At 41.8% G+C, this 27,404-nt stretch overlaps 1 protein-coding gene across 1 annotated transcript in view; it reads right to left on the bottom strand.

Annotated features, from left to right (window-relative positions):
* Positions 1 to 27,404, bottom strand: part of SYN3 (synapsin III) — a 191,556-nt gene that overhangs the window by 131,974 nt on the left and 32,178 nt on the right. The window contains exons 3-5 of the mRNA XM_015863657.2: positions 26,503 to 26,560; positions 16,692 to 16,783; positions 3,623 to 3,779 (exon numbers count right to left, since the gene is read on the bottom strand). Of these exons, the coding sequence (XP_015719143.1) occupies positions 3,623 to 3,779; positions 16,692 to 16,783; positions 26,503 to 26,560 (307 nt within the window). The remainder of the gene's footprint in view (positions 1 to 3,622; positions 3,780 to 16,691; positions 16,784 to 26,502; positions 26,561 to 27,404) is intronic.

The raw sequence follows: 27,404 nt of genomic DNA, 5'->3' as shown, positions 1-27,404 counted from the left end.
GTTTAGGTCACCAGGGAGCCTATATCCCTCTGCAGCCCATAATAGGAGTCTACTTGGACTCTATAGGTGCCTGACACATCAAGACTTCTAATTACCTGCAGTCTTACAGATGCAAAAGCTGTCTTACAGTTACAGATCTTTCTGCAGGCCAGAGGGAGCTACTTTGAGCATTGTTCCCACTGGATTTTGTATCATGACTTTTATAAACAATAATTTTATTCTTATGAATGGTTAAAGCATTGTGTTTCAGATGGTTAGAGCATTATTTCTCCATAGTTCTGTGATCATCTTAAAACTTAGATTGCTTAGATCTTTCTCTCTGTGTGAGGTCCCCTCACAGCATTTGATTCTTGCTGTGTTTTTCTTTTCTTTTTTTCCCTCAGAAACGTGCATGTCAAACCATGCCTGTGCTTAATGCAAATTTTAACCTTTCAAGAAATGTGTAGTACTGGAAACTGTCATTAAAAAGCAGGGCTGTGTGTTTGAGTAAACTCAAGGCCAAACTCAGCTGATTGTAATTACAGTTGCTGAGAAAACACTGTTGCAAATTGCCAAGGAAAAGCAGTTTCCCTTCCATCCCCCTCCACAGAATCATAAACATTTCTATGAAATGGAACCGTTTTTGGAAAAATAAAAGGGAGAGTGAAAAGCACATTTTCCCAGGAGGTTTAATTTCATTTCTTCATGTGTTTCAACTGCTATGTCCAAAATTTTTCCAGTAATCTCTGTTAAGCGGATGCCTTATTTCAAGATGCCTGTTTTGCAATCAAAGTAGAACGTGCACCAAAGTGCTCTGTCCCTATCTCACACTCCCCAGTTATCACAAAATCTTCTGACTGTCCAGCCAGTGAGGCTTTCTGCCCTGAAATGGCCTAATGCAACCTCTACCTGAGCTAACCTTAATCTGATAAAATTTCAGTGGTGCCAAATGCCAGCTCAGATCCATCTGAGGTTTTAGATTACTGCAGTGTATTACAATCTTTTGTCTTTGAGGGTGATGTGTGCACGGGGGCAGTGGAGAAATAAAGGAGGCATTCTATACACCAAAGTGTTTGGAAGTGGTTTCTCTGACTTCTCTGGGATGGTTGTCTGAGACAGCTGTATTCCCTGTGAGGAAAGCATGGCACAGCACAACCAGACCGAACATATTTAGACCTGAGTTACTGGCAGAACCAATTTATCCCACACTGCCTTGCCAGCTCTATATTTTTTTTTTAGTTTTAGCTTTTATTTTTTCACAGTGTGCTGAGTTTGTTTTATTTTAGACTCTTAAAAATAGGCCTGTCACAACTTGAGGCCCCTGTACGCCATAGGAAATGTAATTACAACAAATGAGTTGAAAGCTGTCGACTGGTACCTGACAGACTCCAACCACAAATGAGATGGAATGGGCCACATGACTGTCTTCTCAGCAAAAGCACACAGGCTTCTTGTCTGGTCACTGGGGTCGGCATGCTCACAGTGAGTCAGACTAACTATAGAAAACACCTTGAACTAAACCTACTGCTGATCCCTCCCTTCCTATCTTTTCCATTCCCAGTAACCCTCATGATTCAAATAGGGACTGAGGGCAGGGATGGAAAAGTGAGAGGTAAAAGGAGTCACCATCCCTGGAGGTGTTCAAGAACTGTGTTGATGTGGCACTGAGAGACACAGTTAGTGGGCATGGTGGGGATGGGCTGGTGGTTGGACTAAATAATCTCAGAGGTCTTCTCCAACCATAATTACATATGATTCTACATTCTCTCTGGATTTGAGGACCTGGGTTACCCAGTGCATTACTGCACCACAACAGTTTCAGAAAAGGCAGAACCCTACCTTTGTCTCAATGAATATTGCAAATATCCAAATATTGCAAAAGGCTGAAAGCTGAGAAGACTTTAAATAAAACCAGTAACATTTTTTGATAGAAACTGGGTTAAACCCAACACTATGAAAGAAAAGTCTGATTTATTACACAACTCACCTAGGCTTAAACCATGGGTCTGAAGAATAATAGACTTCTGAAGACTAACAGACTTCTTATTCCAAGAAAACAAGAACCAAAAAGTAAAGAGAAATAAATTGTTTACAGCAAGAACTAATTAATCCCATCCCAAACTATATTTGTTCAATGAATAGTGAAAATCCCTACAAACATTTGAAAGATTTCTATGGGGGAGTACATTGGAAAGAAGCATCTCCTTGCCAAATCCAGATAGCTTGTATCTGCCTGCTTCACACCTAGAAGAGTGCATGGAAAATTCCCATTCTGGGAGCAGCAGTGATCAGGGAGACTACTCTGGAATGAAAGTGCTTGGAAGACCCAAATACGCACTGAAGAAATGCACCAGTATCTTATTCTTTCTTGCAGTTGCTATGATGGCCAGTCTTATTCCTCAAGGTTTCCTGCTCCCTCAGTTCTTGATGACTTTGAGTTTGTTATAAAACAGATCTGGGGAATTATTGCAAACTTCAGGGCTGAGATACACCAATGCTATATATATTTTTTGTAATGTTTCCTGAGATTCTGGCATGATATTGACAAAATTTAAACAACAGTTGAAGGAGGCTCACAGCATACAATACCATCACAGAATGGTTTGGATCGGAAGGTACTGTTAAGATCACTCAGTTCCAACCCCCTGCTATAGACAGGGACACCTCCCTCTAGACCAGGCTGCTCAAAGTCCCATCCAGCCTGGCCTTGAATATTAAAACAGTATTGTGCTTCCCAGGAACTGACTCAGATCAAGATGTTTCCAGGATACAGTCTTTCAGGCTTAATGAAAAAACACTTTGACAGACTTTTTCCTCCTGCAACCACTGAGAGAACCTGCACACTTCCCCCTTTCTGCATCTTCCCAAGGCCTTTATCATTTTCAGTTCCCTTTTTGGCTAGACCTACTTGCTGAAGATAGCATCTGTACCTCTCTTGCCTTTCAAGAAAGAATCATTCAGAAAAATGAGGAAGAAAGCGCAAAATACATTTCACTGATATTCTCAGAGATATTATTTATTATTATTCAACCATTCTGTTCTACAAGAAATTTAGATGCCATCATATAACTGTGATACAAATAGTCTGGGAAGAGGTAAAACGTGCCTTACTCAAGGTGTGGAAATAAGCCCCACATAATATCAAGGTGTTACAAATGAGTAGCATTGATGTTTTTTCAGGCAAGCCCCACTAAATTCCCATGATGGTTTTAGCACAGGAGAACCCACATCCTATGAAAGACTCCCAGAAATTGAGTTTAAGTGCTTGTAATGTGAAAGAAAGCACAGCGATAGTAGCAAGGTAGCACAATCCTAGTCTGTGACAAAAGAGAGGAAGCTCAAAAGCAGCAGCCACAGAAACAAATGAAGAAACAGTACTCACCTTTGAAAGACCTCCACTAGGTAGGGATCTCCACTGCCTACACTTAAATGAGATTTGGGAAAGGATGGATCCTAGCTCCACCCTTTCTGGTCACTCAGATGCATGGCTTGCACCTGAGCTCTCCTGGGTTGGCCCTGCCTTCCCACCAAGTGCTCAATCACTGCTTCAGGCTGTGACTTGACATTTCTACTACACTGCTCTATTGGTCCCAGGTATCTGCTTCACAGTGCTGGCATCTAGCAGAGCTGAATCATCACTTACCACCCACGGTTTGCTGCAGAAGTTGTAGATAGAGTAGAGGGAGTTGACTGCGTGGACGCCACCATACTGGAGACCAATGATGAGGCTGCGGAAGTCCTCTCCTAATGCCATACTGTAGGCGTGCTGTCGGATAAGGACAAAGTCAGGCTTGAAGGACCTGAAAGAGAGCAGAGAAATAACACTACTTTTCACATTCAGTAACACTTCCAGCCTATCCCTGATTCTTCTCCATTTTTCCCCTCTAGTTTTCATGAATGTATGTTGTCATCTTTGGGCCTCTCCTCATGTGTTGCTTGTGCTAGAAAGTAACAAAACAAATTTAAAAAACCCCTAGTATTAATGAAAAAAAAGCAATATTCCAATAGAGCTGCAAATATGAGAGTGTAGAAAGAGGTCAAACAGATCTGCTGCAGTTTCCATGTCGCTGAGGCATGCACAGGAACAAGGCACACGTGGGAGCCAAGGGTCATAAATTCACTGGTGGGGGGATTCTCTTTTCTTTCAAAAAGCTTGGCCGTATTTGGCAAGATCATTGCAATGTGCTATGCAGATGAGGGAGCAAATTTGTTTCCTGACGATTGAACTCGATATTGAAGCAATGCCCAGTGGGTGGGAAGATCATGAGGGATTTCAAAAAGCTATTGTACACGTCCATGCATTAACATACATTCCCCCTTTAATCAGTTCACTACATACGCAGCACATCCCAGGCTCTTATGGCTGTGAGTCAATAAATAAAGCAGAGGCATGGTAATGTAATTAATCAAATGAGCAGAGTCCAGAGCAGAATCCAGCACTGTGATTCACGGCGTGGACTTCCAGAATATTATTTAGTAAGTCTGGAGTTGGGATTCCTATCAACAGCAGCAGCTCTCAGCAAATCAACAGAAAAGCGAGGCCCTTAGGCCCTTTCTAGGTAAGCCAAGAGGACACAGATTTGCTTGCAAACAGTCAGATCTCATTCCTTGTCGATGCTGTGCCTTCAGAGCCATTCAGAAATCTCTGGAAACAGCAACTGGAAAGAAACAGTTTCCAAAATGGAGCTCAGTGGTTCACTCTTGAAGGCATAGAAGGGTCTTTGCCTCTGAAATGGGGGATTATTTTATACTTTAACAAATGTTGCATCAAGGACATTGGAAAAAATTCCATTCTGTATTAAAGTTTTTCAGAGAAATGAGCTCTTTAACCAGGTCCCATTACCTCACTACCCTCGAACATTTTCCTTGCTAAGAGACTATAATTTCAATCCTTTGGATATATGAGCTGGAAATACTTTGGGTTTATGGTCCCTATTTATATTTCCATCATTTTGGCAGGAAAATTGGAGATGGTAAGTCTGGGCCAGATTGTGGCAACAAACTCTGTATACAGAACTCAGAGCAGCTTTGTTGTTTTAGAGCTGTTCTTTTTGTTTGTTGGCCTCAAGCTTTTGTTCTTGCTCTAGGCATGGCAAGGAGCATGCTCTGCTTTTGTGATGCAAGAGGCCAACTTTTGGAAATGTTGCGATTCCCTCCTGTGGAGTATTTAAACCCCAGCATGTTCCCTAATGTACTTGGCACCGAAGGTGGTACTTTCCTCCAGCAGCAAGATGCATAATGAGCATCAGGAGGGCTGTGCTATCACTGTGCAGCTGATTTATGAACCTCCCTGGTGTCAATAGGGTTGAGGCAAGCATTGACTCCCTGCTGAGAAACAGCAAGCAAATCCAAATCTTGGAAAGCTTTGGCTGCTCCATTCTTCTGGACTTGCCATGTAGAAAGCAGCCTGGAGGCAGGCACAGGTCTTCAGGAGGGATTCATCAGCTTCCTATGAACTAGACTCAATGTCTCCATCGAGCTGCTAAAAGAGTTGTAGTGCCTATATCAGGAGCTTCAGGCACATCCCTCTTTCATTTGGCTTACAGAGCAGGTGAGGAAGGAACCAGTCCTGGCTGGGACTCAGGTCTTTTTCCCAGACTTGACTCAGGGAATAACTATCATTAGCCACACATGTAATAGTCAAGGCTACTGCTCTGCTCACCCCAGAGAAAACATGAAATCATTAAGGTTGGAAAAGACCTTTAAGATCTTTGAGTCCAACCATGCCCACTATGTCCTTCAGTGCCACAGTCATAGGGATCTTGAACACCTCCAGGGACAGTGACTCCATCACCTTCGAAGGCAGCCTGTTTCAATGCATCACCACACTTTTGGAGGAGTTTTTCCTAACATCCAACCTGGTTTTGCCTTTGAACATCTCCCCAGAATCCCAGACTGTGCACATGGTGCCATGATGGGAAGGAAGCCTGCAAGGAAGTGTCACCCGCTGAGGGGAGAACACAGTGGCTGGGAAGCTGCCTTTAGCAGCTTTAGTTCTGCCAGCCAAAAGCTTAGAAAAAAGCTCTTGTCTTTTCAGATCCTGGCAAAGGAAGAGTTTTTCAGCTTAGAAGATGGACACAAGAATACAGAATAGAAATAGAAAAGCCAATTCTCAAGCTCTGCATCGTATAGGAAGGCAGGGCAGTCTTTCACATAGCAGATGAGGAGTGAATCTCTAAAGTGAAGGTGGATGCTGAATCTCTCTTTTGCACTGTGGGACAATGATGATGTTCCCATGGATACTGAGAACAAGGCAGAGGAGTGCAGGGTCTGGGACTAGCTGCGAATAAACATCAGCCAGAGAGCCGGGAGCCTGTAGATGTCTGTAAAGTGGAAGCTGAAACCAGTGGCAAAATGTGTGAGGAGAGGATAGAAAGGACAGCAGGCAGTAAAAGGAAAATAAATAATTGCAGTAGGAGTGGCAGTGTGAAAACTGAGTAATGGGAGTACACATGAGATGCAGAGAAAAAGGCTTAATTGCTTCACACAAGAGGATTCATGCTTTTCTGTAGGTTACTTTTGCAAGCTACTCCTCATTCACAAAGTGCAAATCTTTAACATAGTGAGTCTTGGATTTGGAACAACCAACAGTATAAGTGTTGTGGTTTTTTTTTTTGCAAGTTCAAACCAAGCCCATAGTATCTCACATGGCAGAAAGTTCAGAACCTTGGCAGAAAATGAGTTAGGCAGAAGTCCCACATTTGAAACACTGCTGCATTGGGAGAGCCAAACTCAGTACCACCTCCTGTGCTGAGGTCCTAAGCACCCCAGCCCATCAGGTCTAGAAGAGGAACACAAGCCCTTTGTCTTCACTAGATTTTATTGCTCTCTACAAAGACCTGAAGGGAGATTGTAGTGAGGTGGAGGGTTGGCCTCTTCTGCCATGTAAGCAGCAATAGGACTGGAGGGAATGGCCTCAAGTTGTACCAGGGGAGATTCAGGTTGAATGCTGAGAAATACTTCGAGAGAGAGTCAGGTGCTGGATCAAGCTGCCTGGGGATGTGGTGGAGTCACTGTCTCAGAAAGTGTTCAAGAAGTGTTTAGATGTTGTACCAAGCAGCATGGAAATGTTGGTGATAGGCAGACAGTTGGACTGGATGATTTTAGGGGCCTTTTCCAACCTTGGTGATTCTAGGAAATAACTAATGAGAATTCATTTTCCTCTGGAATGGAGAAATCCTTTCAATTCATGTGGCTGCAGGCTCTGATGGATGGAACAGCCACACATGGCTCAAGCCTGTCAGTGGTGCACAACAGGATCAGCCACCCCTTGGGTGAGGCAATTCTTATAGGTGTCCATGATTTTTCCTCCCTTTACAATGATTGCCTTCTTGTCCCAGAACCTAGCCACAGACCATGGCAGCCACTCAACTTGCCTTTCCTCCTGGTAACTGAAACCAGACCAGCAAAGTTAGTCACTTTCGATGCTAATGAGTTTCTGTGAGGGAGTTGTGGATGCTGCCAATCCTGAGCCAGGACTCTGGTGCAACTGTGTGAGATGCTAGTTTCATTTAACAAAGTCTCTATAAAACTCATTCCAGTGTACTTTGAAGTTTTCTTGCTTTCTTAGTGGTAAAATTATACTTCCGTGACCAATCCAAGTATAATGCCCAGATCCAAAATACCTAATGCTTTACAGGAAGGAAGAGATCTGACCACAGAATGTAATTTCTTAGGTTGGACTCATGTACTCTTAAATCTGTGACAGTGTTATCTGTCTCAGTAATGTTGTCATCACGAGTGAAGGAACATAAGATATCACTGATGATGACTATGGATGTTAAACATCTCAGGAGTAGCAGTTGATATTCCGATGACTCTGGTTCTAACTTCTTGAACAATAAGAAGAGAATCAGCTCTGAACACCAACATTTCTCTGCAGAAAACAAGTCTCCAGCAACTGTGAATGGATAGAGAAGAGATGATGACAGCAAATCCTGCTGGGAGTCTTAGTGCCATAAGGAGATTTAATATTTCTTATTTCTGACTATAGACAGGAATCCAGCATGTTTCCTGTCCCTTCAGCTATTGTCTCCAAAGCATAGAAGCTTCATGGGCATGAAGAAAGAATGTACAAGAATAGATAATGTTGTCAAAATACCCTCTATGCATCCCTTCCATCTCCAATGGTGAATAATCATCTGCAGCCAACTCAGACACCTCAGCACCATGAAGAATTCAGAGCAGCTTTTGCATATGCTCTGGGAGAAGGATGGGCCCTTCTGTTTTCTCTCTTTAAGATTTCCTGACTTAAAAGGCACTTCATATCAAAAGGAAAAGATCTTCCTTGAACACTGATGAAGGACATCCTTATTTCAGGGTCTGTCATTTCTCTGTTATTCAAAGAGACTTCATGCAATCTGCTGACCCTTCCTACTAATGAACACATTTTTTACTAAGTTCTCTTCTACATCCTTCCTATCAGCTTGGTGTGCCATAGAGAGGAAGAAAAGTGTGTAATTGTGCAATACGATACAATAAGTTTTGCATTATTGGGAATTAATGGAGCCTTCAGGCAAGCTTTGGTGGCATAAGTCCAAACACAAAGTGACTGCAACTACCTGAGAAGAGCAGTAATCCCTCCAAATATGCAGTGCCTCAGGTATCTGAGAGCTAATTAAAATGGCATTTATAAATAGGAGCAAGTGTTTCATTTATTTTTTTATTTTTGTTTTACCTGTGTGTTAATGGTATTAAGTTACTGAAAAGTAATAAGAAATCTATGACATTTTTGCCTACTTACGTGTTGATGTTATGTTGGATGTTATGGTGCAATGGGTAATTTGCTAATAAAAAAAATCATTTTCAGTCTTAACCTCATGACACCATTTTCCACAGAAAGAAGTAAACCTTTCTGTGGTTATTCAAAGAAAGAATGAATGTAAGATTAGGCAGAGTTGGTCCTTGAGAAACAAGTAAGTAAAACACAGAATAGAGAAAGGCCCAACTTTATTGGGCTGAAGAAGAGGAACATGGAGTCTTTGGGGGCAGTGTGATCAAGAAATGTCTTGGGGAAAGCCATGGGATGTGGGAGAGATCAATGTAGAAAAAGCAGAAGGAAACAGGAATCGTGGTCTTTATACAGTCTTTATACAGTCTTTATACAGACAAGGACACCTTGGAAGAGGCTCTGATTCACTACTCAGCAAAAGACCAATAGTTAATGAGCTATAAAATCATGTCATACCCTCTCCAGCCTTTTCTGTTGCAATCTCTGAAGTCTGTTTCATGTTTTACTTCAGTATTGATTGACCTTGACAAAATTGTGTAGATCCTGTTGACGTCTCAGGGAAATAAAAGCTACACTTGTCAGCAGCAGCTTGCCTTTAAAACACTTGCAGTCCAAAGCTTTCACAGGAGGAGATCCAGGTCCACTCTAATCTATCAGTGTTCTTTTTATACTGGACACAGTACTCCAGATGTGAATAGTGTCTCATTAGCTACACTCTTGCTACTAATTTCCGGTGAGCTATTAGGATACTTCACCACTAGCGCCTAGTGGTTCATTAGCCCACGAAAGCTTCCCACCCTCCAAGTTGCTGCCATCCAAGAGCTTGCTGAGGCTGCACTCTGTCCAAGCAACAGATAGTTAACGAGGCTCCAACTCAACTAGTATTGTGCAGGTGCAGCATGACTTTGCCCTTAACATCTCCATTTGTCCTTTCCTAGATGAAGCCATAGTAAAAACCCCTGCAGAAAGGAGACAAAATAAAGCAGAAATGGAAAAAAAATAGCTGATCAAGGCTGAAAAAATCTACCACAGTTCCTAATCACTCCTGTGTCCAGTCCAGGATTAACTAATTAATGAGCGCTCTAGGCCCTGGCAACACACTTCTTATTGGAAAGAATTGCTGTAAATGTGAAAGGGGCCAGGGAACAGTTTAGTCTCGGAGATGCTCCCCACCCCTGTCTGCTCAGTGTGACTTTTGCTTTCTGGCAGCTGTCTGCAGGCCAAATGTTTTCCCAATATCTGTCAGCATCCTGCCTGCATGTCGGATGCGTGCCAGCTGCTGGGGAGGTGAAGGGGGACATTATTCATCTGGGAGATCAGTAAGCCCCAGTGGGAGAAACAGGCCTCCAAGCAGCTGGTCAGCAGCAGGAGCTGAGATGGAGGCAACTGAGAATAAATAAAAACACACCATAACTTCTTTGCTCTTTGTTATTTTCGGCTTAAAATAGAGGAGGGGGACAGACAGGTGAGGAACAAGAAGATATTATCTTCACCCACATAGGAATCATTTTTCGTATGTCCTACACCAGCAACCAGGATCAGTAGCAACTGTCATGACCTTCCAGGATATTCTGCTGATAGAAGAACTGTGAGGAATCACCAGCTCCTGTGAGTGAATAGTCTCTGAGAGGCAAAAAAATAACCACCTCCTAGTGACGTGCAGCTGCTGTGGTTTTATGATTTCTGTTCTAAGTATTCCACATCATAACATCATGTAGTGTACTGGGAGTTTAAGAGTTAATGTTCCAGTTCCATGTGTTGTCAACAGTTCTGGGTACCTGTCTCAGAAGAGAAAAGGTGAATTACAGCTCCCAGAAGACCTCTTTATTCTGTTTCTGTTTTCTGTTCAGAGGGAAAGATAAAATGGACTGAGAGCTGATCTCCCTATCTTCCCCTATCCCCCTTTCCTGAGGTATGGGTCCCCCCTCATTTGTCACGGAACTACGCCAAATCTGTCCAGAACCTTGAAAATCTACTGTGTAGTGAGAAAGCATGGTCTCTGAAGAGCAGAAAACTCAAATGTCTCTTTCAGAGAGCAGTTTATCAGTAGCCTGGTGGAGTAGGTGAACCCACTGCAATGGGAAATGTTGCATCAGGAAGGTGACCATATCAAGTCTTGCATCCTGAAGCTGAAGACTTTTTTTAGCCCAAGTACATCTCCTGGGATCCACAAGCAACTGTCAGATGCTGGGATGGCCAGTTTCATCCCCATTTCACCAATGAAAAAGGATTTTTTGTACTCATCTTTTTATCAAAATTCCTTTTGGGAAAAAAGAGTGCTTTTGGATCTTTGTCTATGTGGGATGGAGATTCAACAAGCAGATGACCTGTTATCAGTGCACATAGCTTAGTATAAGCACCAAGTAGCTAAAAATGGGAAAGCCAGTGCTAATTAAAGGAACAAAATGAAGAAACAATGCATTCATGACCACACTACAGCTGTCAGTGATGAAGGCACAGCACCCAGGATGTGAGGTGGATAACACACACAGGTTTTTAGAATCATAGAAGACCTAGAGTTGGAAGGGACCATTATAGGTCATCTATTCCAACTCACCTTCAATGAACAGGGACACCCCAGCTAGATCAATTTGTCCAGAGCCTGATCCAACCTCACCTTGAAAGTCTCCAGGGACAAAGTAACAAAGACCCTGGGCAACCTGTTCCAGGGCCTAAGTACCCTTACTGTAGAAAAAATTTTTCTCATATCCAACCTAAATCTTCCCTCTCTAAGCCTGAAGTCATTTCCCCTTGTTCTATTACTACAGACCCGCTAAAGAGTCTGTCCCTTTCTTTCCTGCAGCTCCCTTTTAGGTACTGAAAGGCCACACTCTCTTCACTTACAGCCCTCTCTTCTCCAGGCTGAACAGCCCCAGCTCACTCAGCCTGTCCTCATAGAAGAGGTGTTCCATTCCATGGATCATTTTTGTGGCCCTTCTCTGGATGCACTCCAACAGGTCCACATCTCTCCTGCACTGAGGACTCCAAATCTGGACTCAGTTCTCCATATGAGTCATAATCAGTGCAGAGTAGAGGTGCAAGGATCACCTTCCTCAAGGATCACCTTCCTCAACCTACTGACCACTATTCTTTTGCTGCAGCCCAGAATATGGTTGGCATTCTGGGCTGTGAGGACACACTGGTGGCTTGTGTCCACCTTTCCATCTACCAGCACCTCCAGGTCTTTCTTAGCATGGCTGCACTCAATCCTTTCATCCCCCAGCATGTACTGGCAGTGGATATTGCCTCAACCTGGGTACAAGGCATCACACTTGGATTTGCTGAACATCATGAGGTTCACCTGGGTCCACTGCTCAAGCCTGTTTAGGTCTCTCTGAATGGCATCCATCCCTCAGGTGTGTCAATTGCACCCCACAGCTTGGTGTTGTCAACGAAGTTGCTGAGAGTGCATTCAACCTGTCTGTCAGTGTAATTGATGAAGGTATTAAAGAGTACTGGTTCCAGCACGGACCCCTGGGAGACATCACTCATCGCTGATCTCCACCCAGACTTAGAGCCATTGTCAAACACTGTCTGGAATCAATCTGGCAGACAGTTCTTTGTCCTTTGAACAGTTGACCCGTCAAATCCATATCTTTCTGATTTGGAAAGAAGAATGTTGTGGAGTACCATGTCAAAGACCTTACTGAAGTCCAGATAGATGACAACATTCCTTTGTCCATTAAAGCAGCATACTATCAAAAAAGGCCAACAAGCTGGTCAAGCAGATTTTGCCCTTGATAAAGCCATGTTGGTTCTCCTGTACCACATTCCTTTCTTCCATGTGCCTTAGCATAGATTCCAGGAGGATCTGCTCCATGATTTTTCCCACTATGGAAGTGAGACTGACAGGTCAGTAGTTCCTGAGGTCATCCTTTTTACCATTCTTAAAAATAGGTGTGATGTTGTCTTTTTTCCAGTCACCAGGGACTTCACCTGATTGCCATGACTTTTCAAATAACTTTGAGTGGTTTGGCGACTACATGAGCTAATTCATTCAGAACTCTGGGATGCATCTCATTGGAACCCATTTTACACTGAGTAGCCACACTTAGGCAAGTCCTGAAAGATTAAATGCCACCCCATCGCAGGGATTTTCCCATAGAAAGGGTTTTTCCCATATACTTGGCTTCACTCTGCTTCTCTGTTTTGTCACTCCTTTCTACTTGCCAGGGCTGTTGCTCCACACAGGGCCTCTTCTTTTAAATGATGGGCACCTCTTAGTCCATCAGCCATTGTACTGTGGTGCTACAAGGAGGTCTGCAACAGGGCATCACAGTGGTAGGTCCCATGTAGACATACCAAAATGTGCTTTTTGCCCTTGATGATCGCCCCAATGGCAAAAGAGCCAGCTCCACAAGGAGACAGGAGATGAGAGCAGTCTGGCCCATGATTAATTTATATCTTTAAAAGTCTGAAATGCTCTCAGAGACATTAGTATTCCCTATATAAGAAAACCATCCAGATTTCCAGTATTTCCCTGCCTTAGTCCCACATCTACTGGAATTAATAGCTGAAGCCTTGTAAAGCCCAAAAGGCAAACACAGAACTGTGTTTAATCTAATGCAGAAGCTGAGATCATAGTTTAGTAGTCTAAGTGTTGTCAGAAGCAGAGACAGCTCAAATTCTCATTTATACTGAGACACTTTTATAATATCCTGAAAGTATAAATGCACCTCAGAATGGGTGCAGTGCCAGCACTGACAGCCTTTTCGCACTATGGAAATGTTGGTAAAAAAGGCCCTTCAGGGAAATGAAGAACAAATGGAAACAAAAATCCCACTCTTTTCATCTAAACTCACCAGAGATGAGACAACCTAAGAGCTTTCTAAGGTACATTAAACTCCAGACAGTTCAGTATGAGTGTGAGTGTGTGTGTGTGCATCTATGTCTGTAGATCTGTAAAACAGGAAGTTGTGGATGCTGTGGAAGGAAGATAAAGGATTCACCCAAACAATTTAAAAACAGACATCACCCATGCTTAATGTTTTTTTTCCCCACACTGCTTAATTACTCCACAATGGTTCATTCATTGCACAAAGGAAGGCTCCTTCTCTGTTGAAGGAGTCACTGTAAGTCAGTGAGAGATTTTCTGGGATGAACAAGTGCCACCTCCTGTTTCCCATATTTGAGATTTCACTGGGGAATCTCTGATACCAACTGTACCCAAAGATGTGCTGGGATAACAAGGACCAAGACATAGAAGTTTCTTCTGACTGAGCCCCAAGTGCCCTGCTAATCCCTCTGCTCAGTCCCTGGTCAAGACAAAAGAGCAGCAGGTCACACACTGAAATAGGGAAATGGTAGAAAATGCATGAGATGTTCCACCACAAGCTCTTTGTTTTCTAACTGTGAATAAATCTTGCTGAATGGAGTGCACTGTGTTCTGTAGTGGAAATGGCACAGGGAAACACATGCAATTTTGCAGACTTGTTAGGTAATATTTCCTATCTCCAGCACTACGTTTCAATTAGACTGTCTCAATCATCCTATACTACAGACGTACAGAACTTAATAGACAGATAAAGGAGTTTCATTATTGCAGAATTAAACACTGGGAGCCACATTTTTACTAAATCTAAGTAAGGCAAGTAATGCCTGCTTCAGTTGTGTTGTTTGCAAACTTACTAATAGTTTCTTGTTTAAGGATACATGGACTAGTAGTTGTGGAGGTCTACATACTTCTAGTTCCTCGCTCTCTGTAATTGCCAACAATGCTTATATCTTCTCAACAAAAGAAGATTTATTTTCCAGGTAGCTCTTTCCTTGCACAGCTCAAGTCAGTTGGTACAAGGTGTAGGAGAACAACTTCAATCCAAGGTGGCAGAAAAGAACAAGAGATCAGCAAGGAAAGAGCTTTCATTTTACCATATGATAGGAAGTCTCCTGTTTAAAGAAGGAGTTAGGAGATCTGCTACAATATGACACAATTTAGTAGGCTAAGAGTTCAATTAACATTATACAAGACTGGAGAGGAAATCCAAGTAGTTGCTTTATTATTATTATTATTATTATTATTATTATTATTATTATTATTATTATTACTCCTATTATAAATAACAAAAGTGTTTATTGTTTCATTGATTTAAAATCCTCTGCCTTGCATTGTATTTACTATTTTTAGACCAATCTGCCACCACTCTGTGCTCTCGGAGGTTACAGCATCGACAGTAGCTTGATGTGTTGAAATGCTATACACATCTCTACACAAGCAGAGCCAAATCCTCTTCCATAGGCACTCACAGATGTAAACATAAAAAGCTGAACTGCTGCCACTCACAAAAAAATTTACATTTATATATATGTAAATATATACTTCATATATAAATAGCCACATGAGGCTAGTTTTTATGTATGTGCATTAACCACGAGCAGAAGCATGAACACCATGCTTCAGACACTCCTGTGGAATAAATTTTGTCTTCAGTTTCAGTTTAATAGCTGATGAACTTTCTACTAGACATATGAATGGCTTTGGGAGGAAAAGCATGGGAATGAAAATGAAGATGTGATCAACCTAGGAAATGGTTCTTGGGAAGCCTTCCAGCATAGTGAGCAAGTGAACAAAAGAGCACATTAATGCTGTGCACCGTCTGATGGATGCTCCAGCAGTAGGTTCATGGGATGTGTGCTGTCTTTAACTGAGAAACAGACATTCATGGGCTGAGAGAAAGCAAATGGATATAACAGACCTGACATTTACAGTTTTTTTGCAGACACTCTTGTAACTGTGCCAAAGAACGGAGACTTGTGGACGTTCTAAGAGATGTCAAGGCCTGCAATGAATTCATGGACCACAGTCACAGCTAACTGACAGTGACAGTGTTTTGGAAATGTCCTGAGAAATGAAACTGAGCTCAGCACTATCAGAATCTCCATTTTTCATATGCTCTAATAATCCCTTTCAAAAATCTCCCTGCATGATATCTTAGATATTTGTATACCTATTTCTGAACAAGCATCAAGTAAACAAAAGTGTCAACTAAATGTGAGAACATTGTTAAGTTTCAAGATATAATATACACAAAAAGTGCAAAAAAGAAAAGGCAGAAAAAGAATTAGGGAGGCTTGGAAAATGGATTGGGAACGGTAATGAGATTTCAATCAAATACAGAAAAGCTTTTGTGCCCAAAAATGAAATACAGATTTGAAAGTTTTAATGACAGAAATGTAGGCTTGGGAATAATAAAGTGGAAGGTAATATCAAGGCTCTGTAAACAGAAGCAATTTTCCATCATACACAAATATGACTTCCCACGCTGCTCTTTGTATAGGACTGGTAAGAATGAGTCAAAACTGCAGGCACCCTGGTGTCCAAAAGAAAAGAAATATCACTTTAGTAAAATGAATTGGACTTGTGATTGGGAAAGCATTGCTCGTGAAGAATCTTTGTTTGCAATAACTGCAAATTATGAAGTAATGTTAGCAGGGAAAATCATCACCAAATAATAAGGTATTACCTGTGAGATATACATCAGGGTAAGGCTAAAGCATGGGGGATCTCATGCAAATAAAAGGTGAGATTTATGGGACAAATTGAGATGAGAAGACACATTCATAGAAGGGCTTTGTGCTTATTGCAAAAATGGTCTACCAGTGTCAGGATCTAACATAGGTAGACTAATGAGTGCAAAGCACTGTTTACAGTGGAAGACAGTTGGCAGAACAGGAGACATAAATCAACAGAAATAAAGGTTAATAATCTCTCCCTCTATTAGGAGGTGAAAGGCTAAAAATAACCTGAAAATGAGGGATGAAGGATCTGGACTGGAATCAATGACTAGATGGCATAATGTGCAATTGAGACCTGGTACAAAACCACCAGTATCAAGTCAAACTTTCCATCATCTTTTGGGAAACCTCCTAATCATCATAACTGCGTTGTTCTCCTTCAGATGCTAAGTCAGAGCCTGAGATTATCCTGCTTGCTCCCAGATCTCTCCAGAAAATCCAGTTTTCAAGAATAGTTGGTGCTCCTCACCTTACCATCTTGGTGCCATTCCTCATGACCTGCATGTCCACCATGCAGCCACCGGTGACATAAGCAGCCAGGTTCAGCTCAGAGAACTCAGCCTGAAGTGGAACAAAAGGACAGAGCGTTATTCAAGGGCAGCAGAGACATAAACTCATCAACACTGAATAGTTTTTTTTATTTAATTTTTCTCCCACGAGGCAATGGGAGATCCAGTTCCATCTGATTTACCCCAGAGAAACTGCAAAAATATTTATGGGTCCCACACTCGAGGTGTGCAAGTTTACAGGATTAGGCTTATTGCAGTAATAAGTACTGAAGGAATTAAGAATTAGCAAGATGAAAAACGCACACTGGAAAGAATAAAAATAATAGTAAAAAGAGGTAAGGTCATTTGAATTCAAATTCCAAGTTTCCACTTGGAAACATTCATTTAGAATTATGTCTGGGTTGGCTGCTGTGCTGCTGGCCAGCCACAAACATAATACAAAAGGTTTAAACCTCCTTAAATAGCTAAAAATCCTCATTATGAGGTAGGGAAGTGATAAGCAGATGCACCCACATGATGCAATTCACTTATTAAGATTCTAACTCTTAAAGGATTAGAAAAGCCAGGTAGGCTGTTAATGGTGCTGCTCAGTTATTGAAACACTTTATCTTCTAAAGGAGGTGCAACTTACAAGTCTGGGAAGGTTGGCAAGGAATATTTAAGCTTTGGGGAGCAAAAGGCAAACGTGCACCAGGTGATATTGACTGCTGAGGGTGTCAGTGAAAGTTAAGACACAAATCATGGTGATTAACGGGGTGAGAGGTATGGTGACCTGTGGTGTGGCAGCTGGCCGTGCTCCCAGCAGGCAGGAGTTCTAGCAAGGCTTGGGGGGTTCAAGCCATTTGGAGCAGGAGGAGAATGTTGGGTTTAGCTGCTCTGCACAAGGCTTGGGCTCCAAGCCCTAAACTTGTCCTGTGTGAGCAAGTGAATAGACTTTGGACTTACACAACCTGTTCATTTATTGTTCTCACTGGTGGACCGTACAATGTCTTGCTTTCCATCACAATGCAAACACATCCTTATGGATCCAGAATCCTATGTTGAACTATTGTGTTTTCCTGCTCAAGCTGGGGTTTGCCTGTTCATATAAATAATCAGATTTCAGTTTTACAGACAGAAAGCTGTATTTCTTTGTATTTGTTTTTTTTTTTTCTCTTTCAACAGATATTTTCCCCTTTCTCAATAATGAATTTCTTTCAGAATTAGTATTGTGGGGACTGGGCAGCAGTTAATCATTTTCTAACCTGTGGCTGCTTAATAACAGAGCACTAACTGTTGGGAATCCTTGTGATTTTATTGAGATCCTTGCAGTATTTAATATTCTTCTGAAATTTCAACTAGTTGGAACTGGAGATAGTGCCAGGAACAACTTTCACACAGAAAAAAAACACCAAAAATAATAAAAAGGAAGAAAAAAACCCACACATTTTGTCCTCATGGAAAAAACTTGTAGATGGAGAACTGGTGCACCTGTATAGATTTGTAGGCCAGATGATAAATGAAAAAATCACTTCCAACTTTCATTTTTTATAATCCGTGCAATTTTAAAGCAGTGACTGTGGATTGGTGACCCAATGATGTAATGAAATTTCATGTCTGCGGCCCTGTGTAAACTTTTCAAAGCAACACCCTTTCATGGACTTACATCAGTGTAACTCCCATTTATAACGGAAGGAGGGGGAAAATTCCTGTTGCCAAGAATTAAATCCTACTCCACACACACACACACACACAAACACATAGGGGCAGTGAATTTATGTGACTTGCTGGCCTTGTCTTATGAGATTGCATGGCCTCTGTTTTGACTCCAGCCACACCAGTTAGGTTAGTTGATCTTCAGTGATTATAATGGATCAGAGAGAAGAAAACACCTGCATTCAATATGCTTGAAAATCTCAACAGGTATAGGGACTAGGGAGTTCACCTTGAACAAATTCAAGGAGAGGAGATGCCTTCAGTACTATCAGTAATGTCCTCAGGGTGTCTATGAGAGTGCAACATAGCACAACTGCTTGCTGTCTTACATGTGGGCTTGGTAAACTGGGGAAAGGATGTGTTACCCATCTCTGTGGCTATGTATGTCTCAGAGATGTCCCACTCATAATGTTCCTCTGCACCTTTGGCTTATGCAGCTGAGGGACATGTCATTATACATGAAAGCCAGCTCTAGAGAGGGAAGTTTTGGGCCTGTGTTTTCATATTTTTTTTGCTCTTCTTCCAAAGTGGTTTTGTTCTAAAGAACTTAACATTTGGATTTGCCAGGAGAGAAAATGGGCATTCCTCATTTGATGTCTGACATACACAGCCAAACTAAGTCATCCTGACAGGCGTTGCTCCACGGCAGTCAGACCAAACAAAGCCATGTTCAGACACCTGACATTCAAACAGGCTTGAGAACCCTATGAGCTGGTAAGTACTTCATACCAAACTGCCAGGACCAATTTCAGGCCTGTTTATGTCAAGAGCCAGAAGAAAGGGAGAAATTCCCTTTGGCAACTATTGTACTGGGCACCCTGGCAAGGATTAAGGAGCAGAGAAAGGGTCTGCAGGCCTCTGCACAACCCCAGCCTCAAAACTCTCCAACATACAACCACAGCTGAGCCCTAACCTTACTCTGGCATCCACTTCTGTTATAACAGACTAAGTTAAGGACCACTGCTGCTCTTGTGCTTTGTCCCATCTGACAGTCTGCTGCTAGCTGGCGTTTGGAAGAAGGCTGAAAATTTCAGTCAGCAGAAATTGTTTCCTGTTGATTTTCCAATGCTCCCTGTATTTTTAACTTTGTGGGTTTTGTAGCCTGATGACTTCCCCTGGCTGGGATTTTGAGTCTGAGGTCATCCCCAGCCTGCGCTTACCTTGCAGACAAAGAAGCCTTTGAAAGAAGCCCATGCAGATAGTGACAGGTAACTGCACCCAGAACATGAGAGCACAGCTCTCCATTGCTCCAAGAGTCATTTGTGCTAAGACTCATCAAGTATAAGGCAGCAACACATTAGCCAGATGGTATTTTATACTTGCTCTGCAAATGGTGCCAGTGGCTGCAAAAACATTTAGAGAGAGAGTGAACCACGTGTGACAAATGTGACACAACCTAATTTCAGTGATAATGTAGTACAGACTGTGGGTCTGGGAGTGTATCTGTACCTTTGTGGCACCCAGATTTGAGAGGATCGTTCTATTAAAAACACCTACTATTTCAGGTGTTTGGAATCATAAATCTCTCCAGTTCACTTGAACTCAGTCTCAAGCTAATCTCAGTTTATCCTATTAGTGTTATCTAGATACTAGAGAACTTTCTGTTGAGATTTTTTTAGGGTTTCTGTTTGCTGAGAATAAAACAAAGAGGCCATAGATTTTCAAGATTCCTTGGATACATATGTTCAGGCTAGACTTAGAATATTTTTCATGGAATGGCAGTACATTGGGTTGGAAGGACTTCAAGATACCATGCAAACTGTTTTTCCTTCCTAAGGCAGGATTAGTTCTACCTCTGCCATTGTGGGCAGATGTTTCAGAAAAGTTCTGTGTCTTCCATGGATAAGGATCCTCTTCAGACAATCTGTGCATTAACAACCTTGGAAAGTTGTCCTGAAGTTTAACTGAAATTTCTCTTGATTTCTTAAGCCCATTGCAGAAGCAAATCTTACTGCTGTTCTTATGTTCCAGCATAGTGTTACACCCCAGCCATCCGCAAGGGAGCAGTGGTCTTCTGGGAGTCCGCTCTACTCCTTGACTGATCCCTGGTTCCTCAGTCTCCTCAGACTCTTGCCTACCTACTGATGGTGGTCCACCTCCCAGTAGGCCTGGGAAGGCTGGTTTCCTTGGTCCTATCCCTGTGTCAATGAGACAAGATGCTCAGCATCCACACCCAAGCTGTGTGCCTGAGCTGCTTTTCTCCTACGCTATCCCTGCTGTGTGTATACACACTTGCACACTTCAGATCCAAGTCTGGATCTTGCCATATCCTTTCCAGAGGACTTCCTTTTCCCAGCCTGCTGTCACTGGATGTCTGGAGCTCTGGATATGAACTGACAAGGAGAGTTGATTAATGTGGTATTAATTAAATACTAGGCGGGATCACAAGGGACACAGTCTGAGCAAGATGACTGCTGTTGTTCCATATTTTTTGTTCCCTCTACAGCCAGCTCTCCACCTGGAAATCACCATCCATCTCCCCAGAGATTCTTGACCAGTCTATATGAGACAGTCTGTCTCATATCTCAAACAACTGTGCTATAAACAGCCTCTGAACAAAGCTCTCTGCTCTCCTCACTAATAATAATAATAATAATAATAATAATTATTATTATTATTATCATTATTATGGATCTCTATCTCTTCCCCTGCCCTGTGATATGAAATGCAGTCAGAGTGACAGGCTGGTTTGTGAAACAACTTGGGCACTTGGGATAAGGAATTACTAGCATCTAATCGAATCACATACATTCCTCAGCAGATTTTATACTTCATTTTTTTGGTGGACCTTCCAATATGCATAAGGAAAGACAGACTTTGGCAGACGCCAGACTGCATTCCAGTAACAGCATATTTCACTAGAACCATTACAAGCATTTCACGGGGGAGGTAAGCAGTCCCTAATCCCTGCACAGGCAGAAAGCGAACAGATCATCTGGAAGTGAGTGAGGGAAAGGGGAGGGGGTGGGGGAAGGGAAGGGCTAGGGCAGTACATACTTGGTACATGCATGCATGCATGCAGAATTGGATATTAGTCACCACTTGATTCCCCATATCTCTTCACTGAGACATTGTCCCTTGGGGTGGACCCTGCCCCCAGTACTGGGATTGTTACCTGGGAGGAAAGGATGGAGAGGGTCCAGCAGAGAGGGGGAATGTTCCTGTGCAGATCTAAGGGGAACTACTCCTGACAAGGCTCAAATTCAGGACATGTGCTCCTAACCTACAGATAGTGGTGAAGGTCCCCAGTGCCTCAATCTGTGTGAGTGCAGTTTGGAGCATTCACCCTGATGGCATTTGGAACCACCACTTAAACTTTCTTTTCAGAAATCATGTGACTGCTTGAAAACTGGAGTTCTAGTTAGTAAAAACACGTTTCTAAATCTTTTGATCCCAGGATATAGATCAAATGCATGAACTCTGTAAGCATCCAAAAACAATTGGAAAATGAAAAAAAAACCAACAAAAGTACCCTGGTAGATTCTATTTAATGATTTCAAGTCATTCTTCCTATTTTTTTCCAGTTCTCTTTATTTGCGGTTTATGAATGCTTGTATGTGGCAAAGTGATGAGAACTGCTATTACTGTTCTTGAACAGCTTTATGACTTGCAGTTGGAAATAACAAAAAACGAAACAGACAAACTCCCTCCCCCCAACCCTTTAAATATGTAATGAATAAACTTTAAATATGTAATGAATAAAAATTATATAGTTGTTTGGTGAGAGACTAATTCACACTGTCACACGTGGTCCTATCAAACTCTACCTTTTGAAATGGCCAATTTACACCACACATTAAAACACTGTTTTAGTATGAGAGGTACAATGGAAAAAGAAGACATGATCTGTATTGCAATTATCTTCTGTATGAGCCAAGTACAACTTTTTCCTGACAATGTTGCCAATGAAGTCATAATCTATACCACAATACTTTTCCAGAAGCATGTACATAGGAGTTCACTGAATAATCATTCCCTGAAAATAAACCAGGCAGTGGGAACAAGTGAATGAGCTGTGTGAGAAAAATGCATGTCAGACAGAGAGATGGACCCACCTCATGACATCAGGAAATGGTGGGAAGAAGACGGGTGGACAGACAACAGGAATCAAAATTGAGATAAGACTTTTGGCCTCATCAGAGACCATCCGTTAGCTAATTCCAGGAAAGACTTTTTCTGAATGCATTGAAATTCCTTTAGCAAATATCTAAAGGAAAGGTACTCAGATTGGGAGAAGTGCTGTTTGCTGTTGCCAGTTAGGTCTGTGCTCTCCTCTTCCCTTCTTGTACTTTCTTCAGTCATTGCAGGACATGGGGCTGAAAAAGACCACCAGACCCACAGGGTTTGAGCTCTTGCTGTTGTCAGCACCTTGTCACAAAACCCTTTCTTAAACTGGTGCATTTATTAAAAGGAGCCGTGTCTCCTTCAGCATCCATTCATTGTGTCAGGATAAACAAGCTCAGCTCTTTCTGTTTGCTGTCATGAGTCAGGTCTGTACAGTCATCTCTGTGCACATCTCCTACTCTGCACATCTCCTGTTCGTGGGCATCTGTATCCCAGATGTGGGATGTGACCACTGCCCACAGTGTCACTGTTTGGCCAATGGAGCTGAGGTTGTCCAGGCCTCAGCTCCAACTCCCCTCCCATCTTCTGCTGGTGACACACAGCCATACAGCTTCCTCTTTGCAAGGATAACTCACAAGGAGATCCTCAACCCAGGACATTTTATGATCCATATGGGAAACCCAAGGGAAATATGACATCCTTATAGAACGCATGGTTTGGTTTTCATTGGGACAAGGCTGAGAAGGTGGTGGAAGAGGTGCTAAATTAGTACCAGTTGCCTTCAGTGATGGAAAATGAAAGAGCATAACGCCTACAGTACAATTCGTTCTCCTCCTGAGTGGACTCTCTGGCCAGTAAAGGAGAGAGATGGTCTGAGAAGACAAAAGCAAAATTAATTTCAAGTGAGACTAAAAGCAGCGTTGTCAACTCCTGTGGCATTTTACATTTCTTCTTAATGCTGAGCTTAACCATATATCCATTTTATATAATCAAACCATTCATTTCTAAAAAAAAAATCACTAGCTGTTCTATTTCTAGAGGAAAAGAGCTGTAGATGTATGCCCTGCAGTTCCCAAAGCCAGAGATCATACGGCAAGTAAAAGCAACAGCATGGATCAAAATCTTATGATTTTATTTTAAGCATAAACTAGCAATAGTATTTTTAGACTCAGCTATACTGAGTAAGCTTAAGCCCACACTGAGTATGACTTAAACCATCAGGATTTAAATAGGAATAGGTCAAAGAGATTTTCACTTATCGATCCATGTTTCGTTCAGTCTCATGAATGATTACTGTTGCTACAAAAGGATGTGTAGTGAAAAAATACCCAAATAAAGGCAGTGTAATGGAAACAGCCTCCAAAGTAAATGGGTTCTGAATTCAAGAGAGCATTTGCACAGACGTTTTACCTTGTGCAAACTTAAGTTTTATGCCAAAATCAAATTATGTTTTCCTCTGAGTGGAAATACTTTGCTTGTTAATACATCATACCTGCTTTATTAAATGATCTTCTAAATGGGCTTAGATCAAATTTACTTCTCTGTTTGGGAAAAAATTATTGCAGGAATAGACTGGAGATGTATTGATGAGCTAAAGAGAGAAAGCTGCAGAGTTGCACTATGCTTCTATCTGAGGTTTAGCGCTGAAGACATGATTTAGTGATGTCAGTCAGTCTTCTTCATGCCACCACTAGTTTTACTTGAAAATACTAAGCTGTTACCACCCCCAGACTCCACTTGATAGTTGACAATAAAAGTCATTTATGTCCACCACTTCTCTGAGTCCCAGGACTAAAGCCCCCTGTACTACCAATGGCATTTGGATTCCTCTTTCACTTAACAGACTGGCTTCCTATGTTTCATCTTCTCCTTCATCCTTCCAGGACTGTGGTTGCTTCCCAGCACCTCAGAACTCAGCATGACGTATCTGAAAATGAAGTTGTGCCCCTGAGTTTCAGTAATGGAAGGGTGACAACAAATTCTGCAGCCTCTAAGGCAAATTAATAAATACATTTTGGACATTATGATGAAGATTAGAAGAGGAGAAGAAAAAATGGGAAAAAAGTCAGTCCTCACATTCACTTCAATTGAATAGAAGAAGAAAGTAGAGGCTACACAGTATATACATTGACTGCAGTGTACCTAACAGCTCCTTCTCCTGCTCACCAGCACCAGGTGTGCCCAGAGAAAATACTGTCTCTTTTTAATGGTAATGGTTAGTGGTTAGCTGAAGGCCAAGGGCCTGGAGGTGGCATTGAAGTCGTCCAGATCATTTCTGCAGTTAACAAACAGAAAGCCCTGTTCAAGAGTCCATAAAACCTATTTTCATACAAGCCAAGTCTTAAAGAGGTAGTTCCCTGAGCAGCTGGATGGTATTTAACAGTCTCTTCCCTGTGGGTTACCCAGTGTTTAATAGAACTGAACTTCTTCTGAAGGAGCTTGTTGAAACTTAATATTTTGAAACTTCTGCCTGTTTCTCAAATTCAGCTGAAATCAGCCAATGTCTTCCACAGCTTTGGGTGTGGGGGATAGACATTAAGACAGCATGATCACATATGTCTTGCATTCCTCAAGCAACAGCCAACGGGGAGAGGCAGCTCAGAGAGATGGTAGGGGAGTTTAACCAGATTACTGACTTCCCACTGCAGAGAGGGAGACAGGCTGTGCAGTTTTCAGTGCTCCACTATAAGTAAGTTGTGTTTTGACTTAAAAAATACTCCTGTTTTCCTTCTCTGCTACCTCCACACCCCAACCTTCCAAAACGGTTTGCTAAGAAAGATGTAATAGAGATGGAGGTGAAAAAGGAAAGCAGCAAGATTCTTCCTTCAATTTAAACCAAGTACTGAGCATTCTAGAAGAACAGCAAAATATTAGTTCTGTCAGAAAAAAATAGAGTAGTTCATTTTTTCCAGTACCATCTTTTTTCAAGACTATTGAACATCTGGATATTTCCCTTCATGTTTTTCTGCCACTCAAACTGTTTTGTTATTTAGCTTTTCAAATCAGGAGTTTCTTCCTATCACATAAAATTCTACCAAGAAAAACTATATTTCTGGTTGAAGCAATGATCTGTGGGTATCTGAAGCAAGATCAAATGAAAAGAGGAAAACTAAGCATTCATATATCACAGTTGCAAAAGACGACCTGCTAACCTTCTTGTCCTAGACACAGATTTTGATCAGATTGTGTATGCACATACACAGCCTTAGGCAACTGGACAATCCCTTTGAAAAGAGTAGGAGTAACATGTCATGGAGAGTGGATCTTGAGAAAGTCTTCAAAACCACTTCATGAGTACTTCTTTATAAACCTGTATGCACATCCACATATATGACACAGAATCACCAGATTTATAAAGACAGAAAACACCTGGTCATTCAAGCATTCACCATCTTTCTTTACCCATACAAGTAGTTTTATAGCCCCACAGTGAAAAAAAAGCAAGCACATGATTTCTTCACATTCACAGACTCAGTTCTACACCTCTCTTATAATTCCTGTTTTCAAATTAGGCACCTGCAGATGGTTATAAACAGTCATTTCTGCTGTGACAATCACACTCTGCACATCAGTCAGTTCTGAAAAGATTATGCTGTGTGCAGTTATATTGCATGTGGGAACCAAAACTTTTAGACTCAAATCAGAATAAGTTAGAAGACTTCAATAACTCACATGTGGAATATAGCATCACTAAGATGCACTTCTGTGTACTTGCTTTTCACCTTTACAGACACAGATATGTAACTGTGAGGTAGTCTTCCAATGGAAGAAATGATAGTTCCACCACCAAAATGGAAAACTTAATTTTAAGTTGAATTAGTGACTGATTCTGCAAAGGCAGGGAGAGAAGACAGGATATTTTCACTTAGGTCATGCATCACTGTCTGTAATGGACAAGTGTTAAAACTTGTCCCTAGTTCCCATCTTCTCTTGGAGAAAATCCACAGACTATCTGTTGTTGAGACCTCAGCTCTGCCCACAAATATTTCTTACAGGTAAGCTGTCACTAACCTGCTCCACACGGATATCAAATTCTCCATTCACCTTCTTCCCCTGGAAATACTTGGCCCTGCAGAAGAAATGAGAGAGATGGGCATGGTTAAAGAGACTTTGTGGCTCTTGTTTCATGCTATTTTGCTTCAGCAGTTCCATTTTTATCCGGGTCATGGCATGTTTTCCTAATTCCCATCTTCTTCAACCTTATGTTCTTCAGGAGAAACCTGGAGATGAAAGCCAGATGAAAACCACATTGGAAAGTTCCTGCAAGGCTTGTTTTTCATTCTATTTTCAAACTGAAAACCACATGTTCTCCTAATCTTTTCCAGAGCAATAGTGCTAATCAATGATTCCTCACTAATCTCATTTAATACCCAATCTCTATTCTGTAAAAGGAGAACAAAGCAAGGCATGGCATTGAACTATATTTTTCCTGATGTTAGCCAAGGATCTCTATCAACACAGTCTGTTAAGCTTTCTCTCTTGCTCACTCACTGAAGGGCTGCTTTCCCACTGTTTATCTATTACAGAAATCGTATATGCATCTACAATGTCATAAATGTGCACTTTCAGAGAGGAAAAGGCTGACAGTTGTGCTGGAGAAGAATGCATAGGAAAAAGAAAGAAAGTTTTAGTCTTTTTATTGTATACAATGCTTCTTAGGTTGATCAGTCAGCAGGGAAATTGCCAATAGGATTTCCCCTGTGGATATTTGCTGAACAGGTTGCCCAGAGAAGTGGTAAATGCCCCTTCCTTGGCGACATCCAAGGTCAGGCTGGAGGGGCTCCAAGCACTGTGATCAAGTTGTAGATGTCCCTTTTCATTGCAGAGGAGTTGGACTAGAGGACCTTTAAGTGTCCCTTTCAACCCAAACAATTCTATGATTCTACTTCTCCCTGGTTCTGCTCCTCATAAAA

The sequence above is a fragment of the Coturnix japonica genome, chromosome 1 (genome assembly GCF_001577835.2).
Source record: "Coturnix japonica isolate 7356 chromosome 1, Coturnix japonica 2.1, whole genome shotgun sequence".
Lineage (NCBI taxonomy): Eukaryota > Metazoa > Chordata > Aves > Galliformes > Phasianidae > Coturnix > Coturnix japonica.
This window is presented reverse-complemented; position numbering and strand designations above follow the sequence as displayed.